At 40.6% G+C, this 16,023-nt stretch overlaps 1 protein-coding gene across 4 annotated transcripts in view; it reads right to left on the reverse strand.

The window, feature by feature from the left end:
* Positions 1–16,023, reverse strand: part of dnah9l (dynein, axonemal, heavy polypeptide 9 like) — a 36,920-nt gene that overhangs the window by 3,659 nt on the left and 17,238 nt on the right. For all 4 annotated transcript variants that reach the window (XM_040142981.1, XM_040142983.1, XM_040142982.1 and 1 more), the window contains 42 exons: positions 15,712–15,789; positions 15,164–15,296; positions 14,724–14,851; positions 14,383–14,531; positions 14,129–14,279; positions 13,822–13,953; positions 13,530–13,703; positions 13,220–13,424; positions 12,449–12,614; positions 12,174–12,276; positions 11,659–11,796; positions 11,370–11,471; positions 11,051–11,212; positions 10,701–10,784; positions 10,164–10,273; positions 9,855–10,017; positions 9,596–9,719; positions 8,865–9,007; positions 8,569–8,730; positions 8,237–8,296; positions 7,972–8,145; positions 7,721–7,867; positions 7,434–7,547; positions 6,997–7,140; positions 6,147–6,329; positions 5,996–6,001; positions 5,667–5,768; positions 5,120–5,254; positions 4,755–4,928; positions 4,402–4,534; positions 4,159–4,261; positions 3,742–3,864; positions 3,412–3,616; positions 3,027–3,191; positions 2,693–2,833; positions 2,222–2,392; positions 1,954–2,076; positions 1,591–1,784; positions 1,191–1,339; positions 735–862; positions 331–468; positions 46–135 (listed from right to left, as the gene is read on the reverse strand). In XM_040142981.1, the coding sequence (XP_039998915.1) occupies positions 46–135; positions 331–468; positions 735–862; positions 1,191–1,339; positions 1,591–1,784; positions 1,954–2,076; positions 2,222–2,392; positions 2,693–2,833; positions 3,027–3,191; positions 3,412–3,616; positions 3,742–3,864; positions 4,159–4,261; positions 4,402–4,534; positions 4,755–4,928; positions 5,120–5,254; positions 5,667–5,768; positions 5,996–6,001; positions 6,147–6,329; positions 6,997–7,140; positions 7,434–7,547; positions 7,721–7,867; positions 7,972–8,145; positions 8,237–8,296; positions 8,569–8,730; positions 8,865–9,007; positions 9,596–9,719; positions 9,855–10,017; positions 10,164–10,273; positions 10,701–10,784; positions 11,051–11,212; positions 11,370–11,471; positions 11,659–11,796; positions 12,174–12,276; positions 12,449–12,614; positions 13,220–13,424; positions 13,530–13,703; positions 13,822–13,953; positions 14,129–14,279; positions 14,383–14,531; positions 14,724–14,851; positions 15,164–15,296; positions 15,712–15,789 (5,709 nt within the window). The remainder of the gene's footprint in view (positions 1–45; positions 136–330; positions 469–734; positions 863–1,190; positions 1,340–1,590; positions 1,785–1,953; positions 2,077–2,221; positions 2,393–2,692; positions 2,834–3,026; positions 3,192–3,411; positions 3,617–3,741; positions 3,865–4,158; positions 4,262–4,401; positions 4,535–4,754; positions 4,929–5,119; positions 5,255–5,666; positions 5,769–5,995; positions 6,002–6,146; positions 6,330–6,996; positions 7,141–7,433; positions 7,548–7,720; positions 7,868–7,971; positions 8,146–8,236; positions 8,297–8,568; positions 8,731–8,864; positions 9,008–9,595; positions 9,720–9,854; positions 10,018–10,163; positions 10,274–10,700; positions 10,785–11,050; positions 11,213–11,369; positions 11,472–11,658; positions 11,797–12,173; positions 12,277–12,448; positions 12,615–13,219; positions 13,425–13,529; positions 13,704–13,821; positions 13,954–14,128; positions 14,280–14,382; positions 14,532–14,723; positions 14,852–15,163; positions 15,297–15,711; positions 15,790–16,023) is intronic.

Consider the following 16,023-nt stretch of genomic DNA (forward strand, 5'->3'; position numbering starts at 1 on the left):
ACATATATAAGCACTGTTAACACAAAGCAGACAGTAGAAGCTAACCTGGTCAAAGTTATCCAGAGCAGCATGCAAATTGGCATGCATGCCCGTAGGAGGTTCATTGGTGATCTTGATAGCGTTCTCCAGAATGCCCTGAGTAAAACATGTAAGATACACAGTTTTACATCTGTATTTAGTGCCACTATAAAAGTGCAGATCTGTAATAAACATTGTAGCAGGAATACAATGTGGGTGCAGGAAAGACAGGGAGCATACATTCATTATGTGTATGTGCTTGATGCCAAGATGAATTGAGATAGTGTTATTGCATGTACACTGCATCTCTACCTGTGGGATAATGTGTTCCTGAGGTGTTGGTGCCGGCTCGGCGCTCATAAACACTCTGTAGTCTGGATGACTGTCTTCGCAGCAGCGCTCCAGGAGCTTCTCAAGCGAACCCAGCCAGCGACCAACCAGGTGGATGTTCTGCAAGGAAATCGAATGGAAACCCGTAATCAAAATTCAATATAGTATATAAAAGTGAAACAGCCGATAGCATATATATAGTTTGAACATTTTATTTTAATTAAACTTATAAACTGTAAACTAAGCAAATTTTATAACCTGAAAATGTATTTAAAATTATGTTCAATTCTCTTCATTCATAATTGAAGGGAATGGCCTTTCTATGCTATGATAAAACATGCCCTGTCTATCCAGACAAAGTAAACCCATGTTTCTAGCATCCAGACCTGCAATATAACCCAGTGGCCCTCCTTGGCAGCCTTCTCCACAGCAACCTCAGCCACAGCTTCTTGGCCCTGACCCAAGGACACGTTGTGAAGCCTCCCAAGGTCGATAGTGAAACCCAGCTTCCTTCCTGAGAACACACACACAACTGAATTTCTTATGTGGCACAGACTAAAAAAACTAACCTTAAGAAAAAAAATTCTTGGCCTTTTGTGATTATATTTCTGGTGAAAAACATCTTTTATCTTCACTAACTATACTCGTCTTTTCCTATATGTTATTTCACTTTAAATCTTACATTACTTTTCTTTGCATTCTTATAAATTTTATAATACAAGGATTTATTTATTTGTTACTGTGCTACTGTCACTCCATTGTATGTCAATGACTATTGTGTATATGACAATATATTTGTGTGTAGGTGCAGTCTGTGTTTGCAGGTACTTTGAGTACAGTACCAAGTGATTCCACATCTTTAAGTGGGTCCACTCCAGGAGAGAGGATGAAGAACACAGGTGAGGCCGGACCACTTTCTCTGAAGGACTTTGCAAACTCTGTCTTCCGGCCCTCCGTGTATTTAACGCCAAGCTTCTCCTCCACAAAGTTCCTAGAGTATGCCAACAAAAAGAGCAGAAATAGCCTGGGTTTACAATGAAGTGATAGAAAAGCGGATAACATAAAGGACCTAAATGCCTACCCTGTTAGATGCCGCTATTACCAATTACAAATACAAATTTTGAAAGCCCTTTATCCATTGCGATTGGGAAAACAGACATTACCCAGCACTATGCAAACAGGGAGATTTAATGTATATAAAAAAAAAAAAGTAACATAAGGAAGAAAAAAAATCTTCTGCACCTAAGAGCATAGGTCATACGATCAGGTCTCAGGGCTCTCATCATGATGAGTTTCTGCAGGGAGCTTTTCCCTTTCCACTCCTGAGGAAACTTCTCCTTCTCTGGACACTCTGACTCCACCATCTTCTTCCAGCGCTTAGGAGAGCCTTCGATGTCCCGGTCCAGACCACGAAACTCATCAGTGAAACTCATTACCTGGGCAAAGACAAGGGAAAGCAGCTGGTCATTTATGGTGTAATTTAATTCTTAGAGCCAGGAAAAATAACTCCTGTGTGTGTGTGTGTGTGTGTGTGTGTGTGTGTGTGTGTGTGTGTGTGTGTGTGTGTGTGTGTGTGTGTGTGTGTGTGTGTGTGTATACTTTCACCTTGATGGCGCTCCACACTGAGTTAGACAGAAAGTCGAGGGGGCTGATATAGTTGTGGTCAATGTTAAAACGTAGTAAGAAGTCTAGCTCTCGCACATCTATCTCCTTACTAATCAGGAGCAACTGAAAGAGGGAGAACACAGTCAGGGACAAAAAACACACTCTCTCTAACACTGACACAGACAAACACGCACGCACGCGCACACATGCACGCACGCCCGAACACCCGAACGCATGCACGCACACACACACACACACACACACACACCTGGAAGGCAAGCTGTGCAGTAAAGGTGAGCTTGTCTCTCTCAAATAGTCCCCTGCTGATATAGTTGAAGGTGGAGTAGGTAACACAGTCTATAAGGGTGTTCACTCTGCTCTTCACGTCCTCACAGGCCTCTGCCATTTCAACCGCTTTGTGGAAAACCACGTTGAAGGCCTGAGAACAAGAGGAATAATGGATTTGGGGGAAATGATTATTTATTAAGTAGTTGATTGTGATCACTGCATTAATACCACATTTTATGTTAATTTATATGTTTTTCATCACTGGTTATGCAGATTTTATCGCCTGTGATCTTCACGAGGTATTTAGTGACATTACAGACAGTGAAAAATTGAAGTGATGTGTTTGCTGTATTAGATTTGAACCGGAGAAAATAAGAATGAGCGTCTGCTTCTTTCTAATCCAAACTGTCAGTTTCTGGACTGTGAGTCAGTTCTCAACTTGGTTGGTTACCTTGAGGCTGAACTGGTACATGGGGTTTATCTTGTTGAGATCGTTCATGATAAAGTAGAGAAGAGATGCTCTGACAGCAACAGGACGATAGTGTTCTCTAGCTTCATTTATCTTCACCTCATTAACTTTAGCTTCCAGGACCTGAGAGTGAGGGATGACAAGGACACAGAAGAATGAATTAAAGAGATAGAACAAATAAGGTGGAGTACATGAGGAAATAGGGAGGGATTATGTTGGGGCATAAAAGATAAAAAACAAGTGAACTTACTGTGAAATTCAGTCCATGCTGTAACAAATAAGAACACACAAACTGTTAGCTCCAACCCCCTGTTACCTTCATCTCAATCTCAGCAGCAGTTTGCTTGGTTGTCTCGAGCTTCTCCACCAGCATGTTGTCACCCAGGAAGTTACTCTCTGCAGCAGACAACCTGGTCAGCAGCTCATCCTCCAGATGCTTCAGCTCAATCTTAAACATGTTCTGCTGTGTGGTCAGTTCGCTCTGCAGGGAAGATTATACAGGCATTTAATTAAAAAATAGCCCAAACTGAACCCAAACTAAAAACTAAGTACTTTTAGTTACCACTGCCATTACTATACTTTATAGTTTAATAAGAAAACACTGATAATCACTGGTATACACGTTTAAGAGCATTATGTTGTAAGAAAATTGAACAAATTGGCTATGTAATGAAGGGAAAGAAGAACTTAATTTACCCCACCTTGAGGTGCTCGAGGTCAGGTCTCTCCTGATTCACCACCTGGGCCAGAAGCTGGTCCTCCAGTCCATCTCTGGTCACGGTAAAATTAATGAGGGTGGTTTGGGCTTGAATCTCTGGCTTGTAGTGAGGATTGGCCAATTTAGTGTGTAGGATCAGTCTGAAGCCTGGGTGGAAGAAACACTCCTTGTCCCCAACCTTTATACATCTATGAGTGAGTGAGAAAGAAAGAGGAGCAAAAGTAGAGGATGAGAGAATCTGCAGAGGAACACATGATTGTTTTGTTCAGTTGTACGCTGTCTACCAATGCTCACGTGTGTGTTTGTGTGTTACCTGCCCTTCTTGATTGTGTGCCGTCCCAGCAGAGGGTCGAGAACAGGGTCAATGGTCTCCTCAAGGTTCTCAATGAGGACGGTGTCACCCGCCACTACAGCCTGTTCTATCACATCTACATAACTGGAATGTTAAATTAAAATGAAAAAAGTACATTTACATAAATAATGTCAGCTCTACCAGAGGGAGAAAATAATAGCACTGCTGAAGAAAAACTGTAGTAGACAACTGCTGATGATAACAGGTGTTTCCTAGGCTAGAATGCTGCTAAGCACACTTCAACACTTCCTACAGCTGTTTCGCAGTAAAAGCTTTCCCACAAAGAGAACAGGATATGTTTTTAGTATAGTATAGCAGCATGTTGAAAACATTTATGACAACTTGAGGCTGGTCATCCTGGAACAAGAAAACGCTCACCCTCTCTGCCCTAGGCTGACAACCTTGAGGCGGCTGCCATAGCGGCTCTTGATCCACTTGATGCCCTGCAGCTGAGGGTCAATGAGGAGAGGCCAGCGCTCACCTAAAGCAATACACACACAACCCACACATGGAGATTAGCCCGTACATTAAAGTGAACCAAGCACTGCGCTGTTTGTGTTGCCTGTGAGAAAGGGACTGTTAATCCCATGGCGATGCGATATATTTAATGCCACTACTCACAGTTAGTGAGGATGGTCGCATTCTGAGTGGACATTTTGTCTCCTGGCAAGCCTTCATTGTTCCACTGAGCAACCATTGCGTCATCAGTCAGCATTGACACTGGATCTAAGCTCTCTGTCATGGGGATTGGAATCTGATGGAGGGATGATATGGAGACACGAGCAAAATAAGAATCTAGGATTATAAGGACAGGCAGCTGAGGGAAATATAGAGGGAGGGAAAAGTGGTTGAAAAGCAAAGAGCAACAGAATGGCAGATTATCACAGCAAATCTTCAAACAGACCTTAGATTTTAGAAAAAATATTTTTTCATAGTAGGATGACTCAGGGAGCAAGTGTTTTGTAGAATGTGACCTTCTGGCTGCGCAGAAACGGCATCCAGAGTCTGTCCAGCAGCTCTCTCCTGTACTTCTTGGAGAAAGAGCCGGCATAAGAGATGAAAGCTGCAGTTAGGAGGACGTCCCCACAGAGTGTTTCCTCCTGTTCATGGTACTGAGCCACTGAGTGGGCCCAACGCACGTTCTCACTCTGAAACACACAAACACACACGCAGGAGGGGAGCACCTTATTATTGCCAAAATACTTCAATACTATAGGCAAAGCATAAAAATAGAAATATAGTATGAAACACTGGACAATATAAAATATCAGAAATCAACTTTCACAAATCATAATCATATCACGAACCAAACTGATCTAACGGTCGCAGCTGTGCTCACCTCAAGCCCTTTGACCAGCCGATTGGCTAGTTCTATTGTCTTGTTGGTACGGTTGACTTCTTCCTGAAAGCGTAGTTTCTCTGATGTGGCTTTCTCAAATGCTGTTGTCAGAGTTTCCAGACTACTGTCCAGCTCCTGAGAATGAGAGGAACAGAAAAACGGACAAAAATACGATGACTTGTGACTGTTAATCCTCTGTAAATGTTAGAAAAACAAACAGAAATCAAAAAAACTATGAAAACAAACAAAAAAACAACAACAAAAAACAAAAATAGTAGCATCAAACCACATATTAACCTTTGTCTAGAATGGGCGTAGGAAGGGATTCAATTACTGGTAGTTCAAGGTGCTATTAAAAAAAACAGGAGGAAGTAGGAGTCATAGAGAAACTGTTGCAGGAGAAGTGTATGGTCGTAATGTACAGATTATCAACTGGACTATAAAAGTCAGTAAGACCTGTGGAAATAAATAAATAAATAAAGAAACAATGAATGACAGACAAAGGAAACAAAGAAAAAGAAAGGAACCATCATCTAAGCAGACTTACGGCAAGTTTCTTTCTGATGGCCTCTAATTTCTCAGCAGCCTCGGCCAGATCAGCATTGGCCTGAGACAAACACATCCTCTTCATCTCTACCTCACAGAACACCTGGTGACACAACAAGCACACATACACACACATGCAAACACTTGCTTCTAGTATAATCTTTTATCATGAATGGCATCAACATGAGTACTAAAAATCTACAAGATATTAAACAAAAAAAAAAGATTAGAATTCAGCTCATCTTCATCACCACATTCATAAAATTTCATACATATCGTACACTTCATATTTAAAATCCTACAATAAACAGAAGATAGAGTTGTACTTACAAAAATCTATCCAGGACAGCACAATAGTTTGGGAAACAGAAAATAACCCATCACACAACCAGAACATAGAGCTGTACAGTGAAAAACATCACATAGGGGCTTAGCTTGGGTGACACTAAATATGCGTGACAGTTGGTACAAATGTGGGTACCTCGTGGAAGCGTATGATGTTGATCACCCAGGCACAGAGCCCTGCAGCAGCTGAGGACTTCTGTCGTACAAACTCAGGGTTGAACTCTGGGTCACTGAGGTACTCGTCTCTGACACACCTCACTGTGGCCTCGGGGATGTGCTCTTTGTCGAAGTTCACAAGAGCCTGCAGGAAGTCATCCACCTGGATGTGCATTTGTGTGCAGAGACGTATGTGTGTGTGTGTGTGTGGATTAAATAAAATGGTGTCATATCGTAGTCTCTCTGTACAATACTTTTACAGGGTTTTTGAATTCAACATCACAAGTGGGAATTGAGAAATACAATAAAATAAAAATGCACAGCTACACACCGTATTGGCAACTGTCTTACGTAACACAAGTGTTTCCTAAAGTCTCTTTTTCAGTTTTATATGTAACCTTCTTTAACCCAAAAAGTGTCTTGCTTAGATTAAAAATCTTTTTTAATCTGGAGTGTCCTGGCCAAGAAAGCAGCAGCTCTCAGAACATAAAATATAGAGGTTATGTAGAGGTAACAGAGACTAATAGTAAAATAGGAAAATTATGAAAAGGGTGATCAAGGATCAGCGAAGAAGATTTTCAGTTGGTAAAATACCAGAAGTCAATACAAGTTTACAATATATCTGAAAACACAATAAACATAAATATTAATTTCTCAGTTCTGTTGGCAGCTCAGACAAGAGACAATAATAAAACAGCTATAAATTATTTTATACGTGAAACAATGTTATTTCAGCAGCTCAGGGAATTTATTTGTGATGGACTCTTTGGCTTTGTGGTAGGAAGCCATTAATCTGAGAAATACTACAAGATGTCACTGTAAAATATCACCTTGCTCATAACCATCTTGGACGCCTTCCAGCTGCGATCTTTGGGGATTCGGCCTTGGGGAGCCAGAAGCACCAGAACGGCTGCAGAGACATTGGTGACAATAGCTGGAGGGTTGGGGAACGTCCTCAGCTCTGTCAGGTTCAACTGGATGTGAGACACAGACACACACACACACACACACACACACACACACACACACAAACAAACACAAACACACACACACACACACACACACACACACACACACACACACACACACACACACACACACACACTTTGATTTGGGGGGTGGGAATGGAGACAACCTTGTAATGTGTTTTCTCTGTTTATTTGCACCGCTAGCGATGGGCACCTATAAAATTGATTATATGAAATAAAATAAATCAATTGTGGTGAAAGGATTCAGTTCTGTGTTTACGTGTGTTCAGTTGTTTTACCCTGTTCAGTGTATTAAGGGCTGTATTAGCTGCCTGTAGGGCGGGTTCAGCCTTGGCCAGATCCTCCTCAGTCTCCTGCTGCTGTTTGGTAACATTAAGTTGAATTGCTGCCACCTGAACAATCAAAAAAAGTCACGTACGTACTTTGAATGGATGTTGCAGGTTTGGCTTATTTCTGTCTAATGTTATTACTCCTCCTCTCTCTTTTCTCGGGGCTCTCTCAAAATGTGCTGTCATTTTGAAATACAGGGCTTCTTGTCTATTCCTTTGCTGCTTTAGAGGCTTACCCTTTGCTCCTCAGCGTCAGCCACAGCCCTCTCTTGGTTCAGCTTGTCTGTCTGTTGTCCTATCTTAGCAATGAGAGCTTCGATATCTGTGTTCTTCTGCCACAGCTCCACTTCCTGCACTGCTAGCTTGGCTTTCAAATTCTCCACCTGACACAAACAAACACACAAAAAGATAAGAGCTTGAGAGACTTTTTTTGGTAGGTTAGCTACATTTGGCATGTATTCAGTCAGCACAGTGCATGTTATCTGACCTGTGAGGCAGTAGACTGCAGTTTCTGTAGGCCAGTCTCTAATCTTTCCATCTTCTGGGCCAGCTCTGTGCGTTTTTTCCCCAGCAGATTGCCATACAGCTTCATAAACTCCAAGAAACTCTTTGGGGTGGTGTAGTTAAAGTGCTTCTCATTCTGCTGGTACTTGACACTCACCTGGGTAGTGTAGTTAACCAAGAGACTGAGAGATGATGTCAGAGAAGATGTCAAGTGTGGTCATCACCCATAGTGCTCTGTAATAACTCACCTCATTGACACTAGTGTGGGTGTAAGAGATGAACCCACTGACAGATGCCCTCACATTTTGCTGCATTGGATGAACACGCACAAAGATTTATGGATATCGGCTTAGCATTTTGATAGTAAACTTAATAATACTGTCATATCTAATAATATTTCACTTGTGACACAATGATTTAGTTTGTTCATATTTATGAATATGACTGGCATATTACCTACATTTCCACGTTACTTTTCCACTATTTAAAATAAAAGTTTGTATTCTTAAACTCCAAAGAGCAGAGGAAGCAGTTGACAGGTACAAGAAAGTGAATATGAATACTAGATGAATGTTGTTACCTCCAGTCCAGGTATCTTCTCTATGAAACTAGAGCTGACAGACTGCAGGGCGAGCTGCGGCCAGGGATGGAACCAGTCTATTGCTGTACAATTCACCAGTGCTGGAAACTTTCGTGCACGTGTCCGCAACGTGAATCCCACCGGAGAGAAACACAAGACAACCTGGAGGACAGAGGGTGACGGCAGACTTATTTCACAGTTGATGATTTGGTAAAATGTGTAAATGCCGCTATCATATTTTACTTTAATAGCATATCTTACATTTTTAATATTACATAATAAATGATGTTTCAGACCTTGAGCTGTCTTCGTATCCTCTCAATAAAGAAGTTCCAGCAGTTGTCTCTGGTATCTATGAGTCCTAGTCCTCTGAGCTCCATACGGATGGATGTCACAATAATATCCACTTCTTCATCACCAAATAAGTCTGGTATATCCCCTAAATAACACAAACAATGCAGACTCAGAGTATATATTTATTCCTATTTATATAATGCTCCAGATCCTATTTCAGTTGTTGATGCCATTTAATGCCATTTGGGCTCAGTTATTTTGCTTGCTGACAATGTGCTGTATGCTAGCTGCTAATACTCAAAAAGTCATTTGTGACACTTTTTTTTGGGACAGAACACAAAATATAAATTGCATTAAAATCAGATACATGTCCCATCCCATTAATGAAAAATAATACAATATAATTTAGTGCTGGAGTCTGGGTAGGTCTGTTGTTTCACCAGCCACTCTTATATGTCACCAGTCTTTGTAATGTACCTTCTCTGCTCTCTGTTCAAATAGACAATGGAAATTAAATTTAGCTGATGAAATTTTCACTCTGTAGACTGTTGCTGAATTTAGAATTAGAATTTAATTTTGAGAGGCTTTGACACTATAAATTCTCACACACAAGGTCTTTGATTTTCCCTAGAAGAAAGTATGTTCATTCTTTAGATTTAATACACTAGAGCAGAAAACCTTTGCTTATCAAAGAAGAAAGGAAGACTCTCGTCCCAGGTCAGTGTAGCCAAACCTGAGGCCAGCATATCGTTGATGAGCACCAGGAAGCGTTCATCTGGAATTTGCGCATCTGTATGAAGGAACACGGTCCCAATGTTCTTCACCCCCACCTTTATATACAATGCTGCTATATCACTCTGGATATGAGGGGTTGCAGAAAAGGGACAAAGAATACATAAATATGTCAACAAATAAAACAAGTGAAAGTAGGAAATAGAAGAAAAGAACAGTTTGTAGCTATCGTGCATGTGTGTATTTAAATGCGTATTTACCTTAAGATCATTGATGCCATAGCCTTTACGCAGAGTGATCTGGAAAACTTCCAGCATGCTGAGGAAGGCAGCCAGCCGACACAGACTCTGCTTCCCGCTGCCCCCAACCCCCACCAGCAGTGCGTTACCGTACGGGGCCTCCAGGATACGACTGATACGACACCTGAACATAAACACCAGAATTAATAGTGTGTGTACGGTCTGTGGTTTGCATATGTGCTCATTTGTGTAAACCCATCCTTATGCATATTAGCAGACAGTATGTGTTTTACTGCAGCTTACATACATGTGTCTGTGTGTGTGGCTTACACGTGCTGGATAGCTTCTTCAAACAGTACCAGGTCCATGACAGCGTGCAGCTCATTATAATGCTCCAGAGCATCAGCCAGTGTCTTCTGGAGTTTCTCCCAGTCTGAAGCCTGACAGGACAGGCAAATAAACAAATGAAGTTGACTCTCTTGATTAAGGGTAACAGTGTCCAACTCACTATGTGGTTACTTCCAGAGACATAATGAAATTAAGTTCTTATCAAGATTTGAGTTGATTAACTTTCAATTCAAAGCCCATAAAGAAATGAAAGGCAATTATTTTGCTAATGACAGTGCATTCATCCTCATTTGTTTCCTGACAGATCAGACATGACAGCCGAATTTGTGCCATAAGGTCTTTGAATGTGTGAACTATGTGAGATAATCCATATATTAAATTGATTTAAGTCAAAAACAATTAAACTCACCCATTTTTACTACAACAGTTAATAAAGAATAAATGGATGCTTGAAAGGAGCAACACAAAGTGCAAACCGAAATAGCTCTGACTAGCTTGTGTGTAAATGAACGTGTCTACCTGGTGATAGCGAGGCTCTCCCACTCCCTGGGCAAAGTGACAGTACACCAAAGGCTGGTGGATAAAGATGGACTCATCTATTCCCTGGAAAAAATAGTCAGAAAGAGATATGAAAAACACAAGAAAATGCTGAACGTGCCACAGGTAAAAAGCCCTTCAATGACTTGAAATAGACCATTTATTTTGAGCTATACAGTGTAACAAGCTCTTGCCTAGACATATCATCCCTGTTTTTTACATTCTTGGATATGCCACAAGGGGTTGATGTGTTGATTGTAAAAGGACGTTTATTGTCTAATAAGCTACATTTTTAAAAATTTTAAAGATAAAAGATGTTCCTAGTTTCTTACCTCAAAATATCTCTTGCCAGTGTCCATCAGGATTTTATTGAAGAGTTCCACATCCTTTTCTTCCATCAGTTTGTCAGAGTAGACCCTGGAGCTCTCATGGAGCCATAGATGAACCAGGTCAATGGGGTAACGGATACACTCCGGCAGGGCAAACAGGATGCCCTACACACCAGGTCACATAGAGTAAATACCACATGATGAGATTAAAGACACTTTATATTGAAGTTTATTTCCCACATTACCATCCCCACAAAACAGGAAAATATAGTTTGACAGCTGATGTTTTTATAAGTATTTTGAATGACTATGCATGTGTTACCTGGAAGATGTTGGAGAGGTCTCGCAGGTTGAAGATGTAATGGAAGCGTATGGCCGTGGGAAGGAAGTTCTGACTGATTTTCTGGTGCAGACAAATAGCTGCCTGGATGAGCAATATCAAAAGAGAGATACAGAAATGGTTGGATAGATACTGAAATAGACAAACAATTGGGCAATGTCATGGATATATAGTATTGGTTGATTCATTGACCTGTGTTTGCTTCAATGGGCTCAAAGAGTAACATCAGGTTTTAATGTAGACAAATGCTACACTGATACTGTAGATGCACCTGTATGAGAGTTCCGACTGAGCGAGAGACGCCGTAGCTGAATCCTCCATGAAGGAAGTGAGCTGACAGGATGCTGGAGAAGATGGTAGCTAATGCATCAGCACTCGGGAAATGTACAGCAAACACTGAGAAATGTCTCTGGAATGGAAACAGGGAGAATGAAGAATTATTTGCCATCAGGAGTCTGTGGCTGGTCCAAACTTGGACTCACAAAACCAAAATTACCTTCTGAGCTTCCTCTGAAATCTGACTATTAATGAGCTGATTTCATGTATTTATTGTTTTTTTATTTTGAAGGACTACAATTAAGCACAGTTATCATTTCTGTGCTTCCTGTTTTCACAACTGATTTTGTCTTTTGTTTATATTCATTATGGCAAATGTATTACCTAACAATGTTTAAAAAGTATCAAGTAACTATTATGATGAATGTCATGGTGATGGAACGCTGTTTTAGGGGAAACTGAAATGCTGATAAATGTACTGTATGTACCTGAGTGCATTCAAGTCTGTACCTGTAGTCTGGGGTTGATAGAGAAGCTTCCAGCGGTCGGGTTCATACAGGTAATATACTGGCAGTTATGTATTTCCTTCAGTGCCAGCCGTTGTCTGTCATACCTAAAAAGTTATTTAGATTATTTAGATTTCAAGCAGCCACCACATTCTGTACAACCTGTATTCACGGTACAGTACATGTTTTTACACACAGTATGGAGCTGCATAGTACGTTTTCAGCTGTATGAAGGCTTTGACCGTGTGCGTGTGTCCATAATGTGTATCTCAGTCTTACCAATGGTTGTAGTCAAGGTGCTGGCGTATGAGTGTGTGTGGCTGAACGGTCCCATAAACGTCCACCTCAGGCATGTTAAGGTCATCTATGAAGTAGATGAGTCTCTTGCCGGTAGGAGGACCAAATTTACGACCAGCTTTCTTCTCCAGGGGTTTCTCTAGGACACCTGAGGTCCATATAATGAATAAGACAGTCCATGAAAATGATAGAAAATTACTGACTTAACTCGAGAAATGTGTGAATTGCAGTTCTGAATTGCGGAATTGGTGCTCAGTTCTGCACCAGGGAAAGAAAATTAAAAATACAAGAATAAATCAACTAGTCAAAATAACATGCTTGTACTGCAGTGAGTGTTGAAATTTAACACCTATTAATAGGCAAATACAATAATGTACTATTACGAGATGTAATATATTGTGACACATGCTACATCAAGGGTCAAAATCTTATATGTAGCCTTTGTTATTCACATTATGTATTCAGTCATATATTTAGTATATACAAAGATTTTGACATCTGAAAAAGGAGATGAAGTATTCTACTTACACCCTGTCCTTCCTTAGAAATAATTTAGTAGAAACAGCAGTGACTATGGCACAAATACCATGACCCTTTGGACATCAATAGATAAAGTCAAGATATAATATAATCTAACTTTCTTCTCTGCACAACATATAAAAAGCCTTTGTAGAATCAATTTAATTATTAATTCATTCATTTTTGCACACAGCCATCGGAAAAATGTTTGTTTTCTTCTCCTGTGATTCTTACGCTGCAGCATGGCTGATGTGGTGTAGTAGTTGAATGGGACTTTGGCCACCATGTAGTCCTCCTTCAACTTGGCGACTTTATCAGACACCAGGATGGTCTTGCCCACTCCTGCATTGCCCACTAACATGATAGGTTTGCCTCTCTGGAGCAGCAGGTCAATGAAGTAGGTAAGACAAATAGTTTCTGGGGTGTGGACCAGCACCATCTGAAACAGATATCGCATGACCTGACTAAAGGGCTTGTCCAGAATGTGGTCAATAATGAGTGTAAATATAATTTACAGTAATTGTTTGTGCAAAACCATGCACACCTGTAATGGTACATCAGGTTCCAGCTCAAATGGCAACATCTTCTCGCTCCAGGGAGTAAACCTTTTAGTCTCAGAGTCTATGAAATAGTCAAAGACGGTACCCTGGGAAGGAAACTTCACAGCTCGCATCTCTTTAGACCACCAGCGGCTGAATTCGGCACGGTAGTCATTCAGCTGAAATGGGTGTTTGGAAAACAAATAACAGGAAATAACATGATTAACTAATTATAAGCAAAGTAAAGTGTTAGTAATTCCAATAAGTTCTGCAAGCAAACACTCAGTCACCACACACATGATCCTGGAAGAGAGCCCCGCCAAAGGCCCAGACACATGCAAAGACAAAGTAGATTTCATAGAGTTCTCGGGGAGAGTCAGCTGGAGTGTTGTTCTCTGTCAACAGGCAATCCAACAAGGAACACAGTGTCTGATTAAGCAAAACAAAGAAATGCAACAACTGATTAGACAGTACATAGTAACATATGAACACAACATAGAAATTCAACAAGTGGTTGAATAACACTGAGAAGACAGGATGTAAAGGTATGTGACACTCTGATTAAGACTCTTTGGCCTAAGATAAAAAATAAGCATGTCCTCACCTGCACCATGCTGTTTTCTGGTATGGGAGTGATGGTTTTCAGGTTGCAGCGGACTTGTTCCAGGCAGTATGGCACATACTTATCAAAGAGAATGGTGAGGTTGGCTCGTTCTGATTGGGCCTCTCGGGTGTCTATCCAGCTTGTCACATAACTAAAAATACACCAAAGATAGCACTGCTTAACCAAAATACAGTTTCAGAAAAGTGAAGAAATAGAATTCCATGATTTTAAATGTGCGTTTGTTAGTGTCTTACGAGCTCCAGCCAAGGTCCTGTGGGTTGACATAGAGTATTCCTGCTCTGGACACAGTAGCTGGAGTAGCTGCCTTCAGATGAGAGACCTCAAACAGCAGACGCATGGAGGAGGACAAACTGATCCTCTCGTTACTGGCAAGAGTCAGTACCTGAACAGAGGAGAGGAAAAATTAGGTTTGTTGGAGACTGAGCAGCTTGGGTTCAAATATATATTAAAGCTGCAAAACCTAAAGAGACTGGCACTGACCAAAATGTTCGTACTCATTTTTTGTATGGGGACAAAAACAAGCATTAGAGGAATAGAAACAGGACACTATCAGAGAGCAAAGATGTACTTTCACCTTGTTGTCATCCATAACTGTGTTGAGTGACTCAATCCACATAGGGTCAATATCTCCATCCAGAACAATCCATTTGGGTCCATCATGGCCCACTGAGGTCAGCTCTCTCATTGTAGAGGAGAACAGACCTAAAATAAAGCGGAGAGTAAAACATACAGTGGTGTATCAATTGTTTGATTGTCCTGGTACCAAGCCATCACTGGGACAAATATGTCACAAACTATCATTTAATGTTTAAATCTAAAGTATCCAAAGGAGAGCTAAGTCTGAACCAGAAAATAGTACTTCATAAATTCTAATTAATTCTGAGAGGAGGCTTGGGAATAAATTATGGTCTTAGCACCAAAATTACTCCTGCTTTACAGTGACCTAATTGGAAAAAAACACTGGTTCCCTGCATCATCATTTATTTCTTATTAAATTCCTTGTATAATCCTCACCATCTTTCCACTCTCTGGTAGCAGGGTGCAGGTATCCAAACAACTCATCGGTAGTCACAGCTTTAGGGTTGATATCACTCCATACAGGCTTCATCTTCATGTTTGCATAGGTTCTGTGGAGAGTCTTCAAGATCTGATGAATAAACATACATTTATGACACAATGTGCACTGTGTCTTTTCAAAAAAGCAAATCTCTTATTATCACTCTAGATAATAATAGCTGTGAGAACAGTGAAATTCAACTCTTCCTTGACTCTAGTTGTGGGTGACTTTCTCACTCTAGATAGCAATACTCTGCAGCAGGGCAGTGTCAACCCAAGACTGTAGAGATGGTAAATTTGCTTGACACCTCTTCTATGCTTATTAAATTAAAGATGTACAAAAATCCCCAAACGTAACAGTATAGTTTCAACCTTAAAAACGTGTGTGATTTGGCTGCGAGGACATGGGTTATAAGCCACCAGTTATATAAAGTGGCTTTGAAATACACGGACAAATACTATTTTGTATGTGGTTTCACGGACACAGCAGTTATACAGAAGTTAACCTGGCTCTTTCCAGTCCCTGGTCCGCCTACTACAAACACAGAGTGTCTGACAGCCAGCAGCTCCTCTAGCTGGGTGACCTGTAGACACAAAAACATTACCCAAATCTTGACTTCTGGTCATATAAATATTATTATTTATGCATTTACATTTCTTTCTGAGAAATCACTGACCTAATATATGTACTCTAAGTCTTCATTGATGTACCCAAATGAATTAAGTTCTGTGTAACCTCCTAATTCAAAAATTGCAATTCAAACTATAATTCTCAAGTATAAATTGCTGTAAACACACTGATGAACTGTGTTTTATTC

This window comes from Xiphias gladius, chromosome 14 (genome assembly GCF_016859285.1).
Source record: "Xiphias gladius isolate SHS-SW01 ecotype Sanya breed wild chromosome 14, ASM1685928v1, whole genome shotgun sequence".
NCBI classification, from domain to species: domain Eukaryota; kingdom Metazoa; phylum Chordata; class Actinopteri; order Istiophoriformes; family Xiphiidae; genus Xiphias; species Xiphias gladius.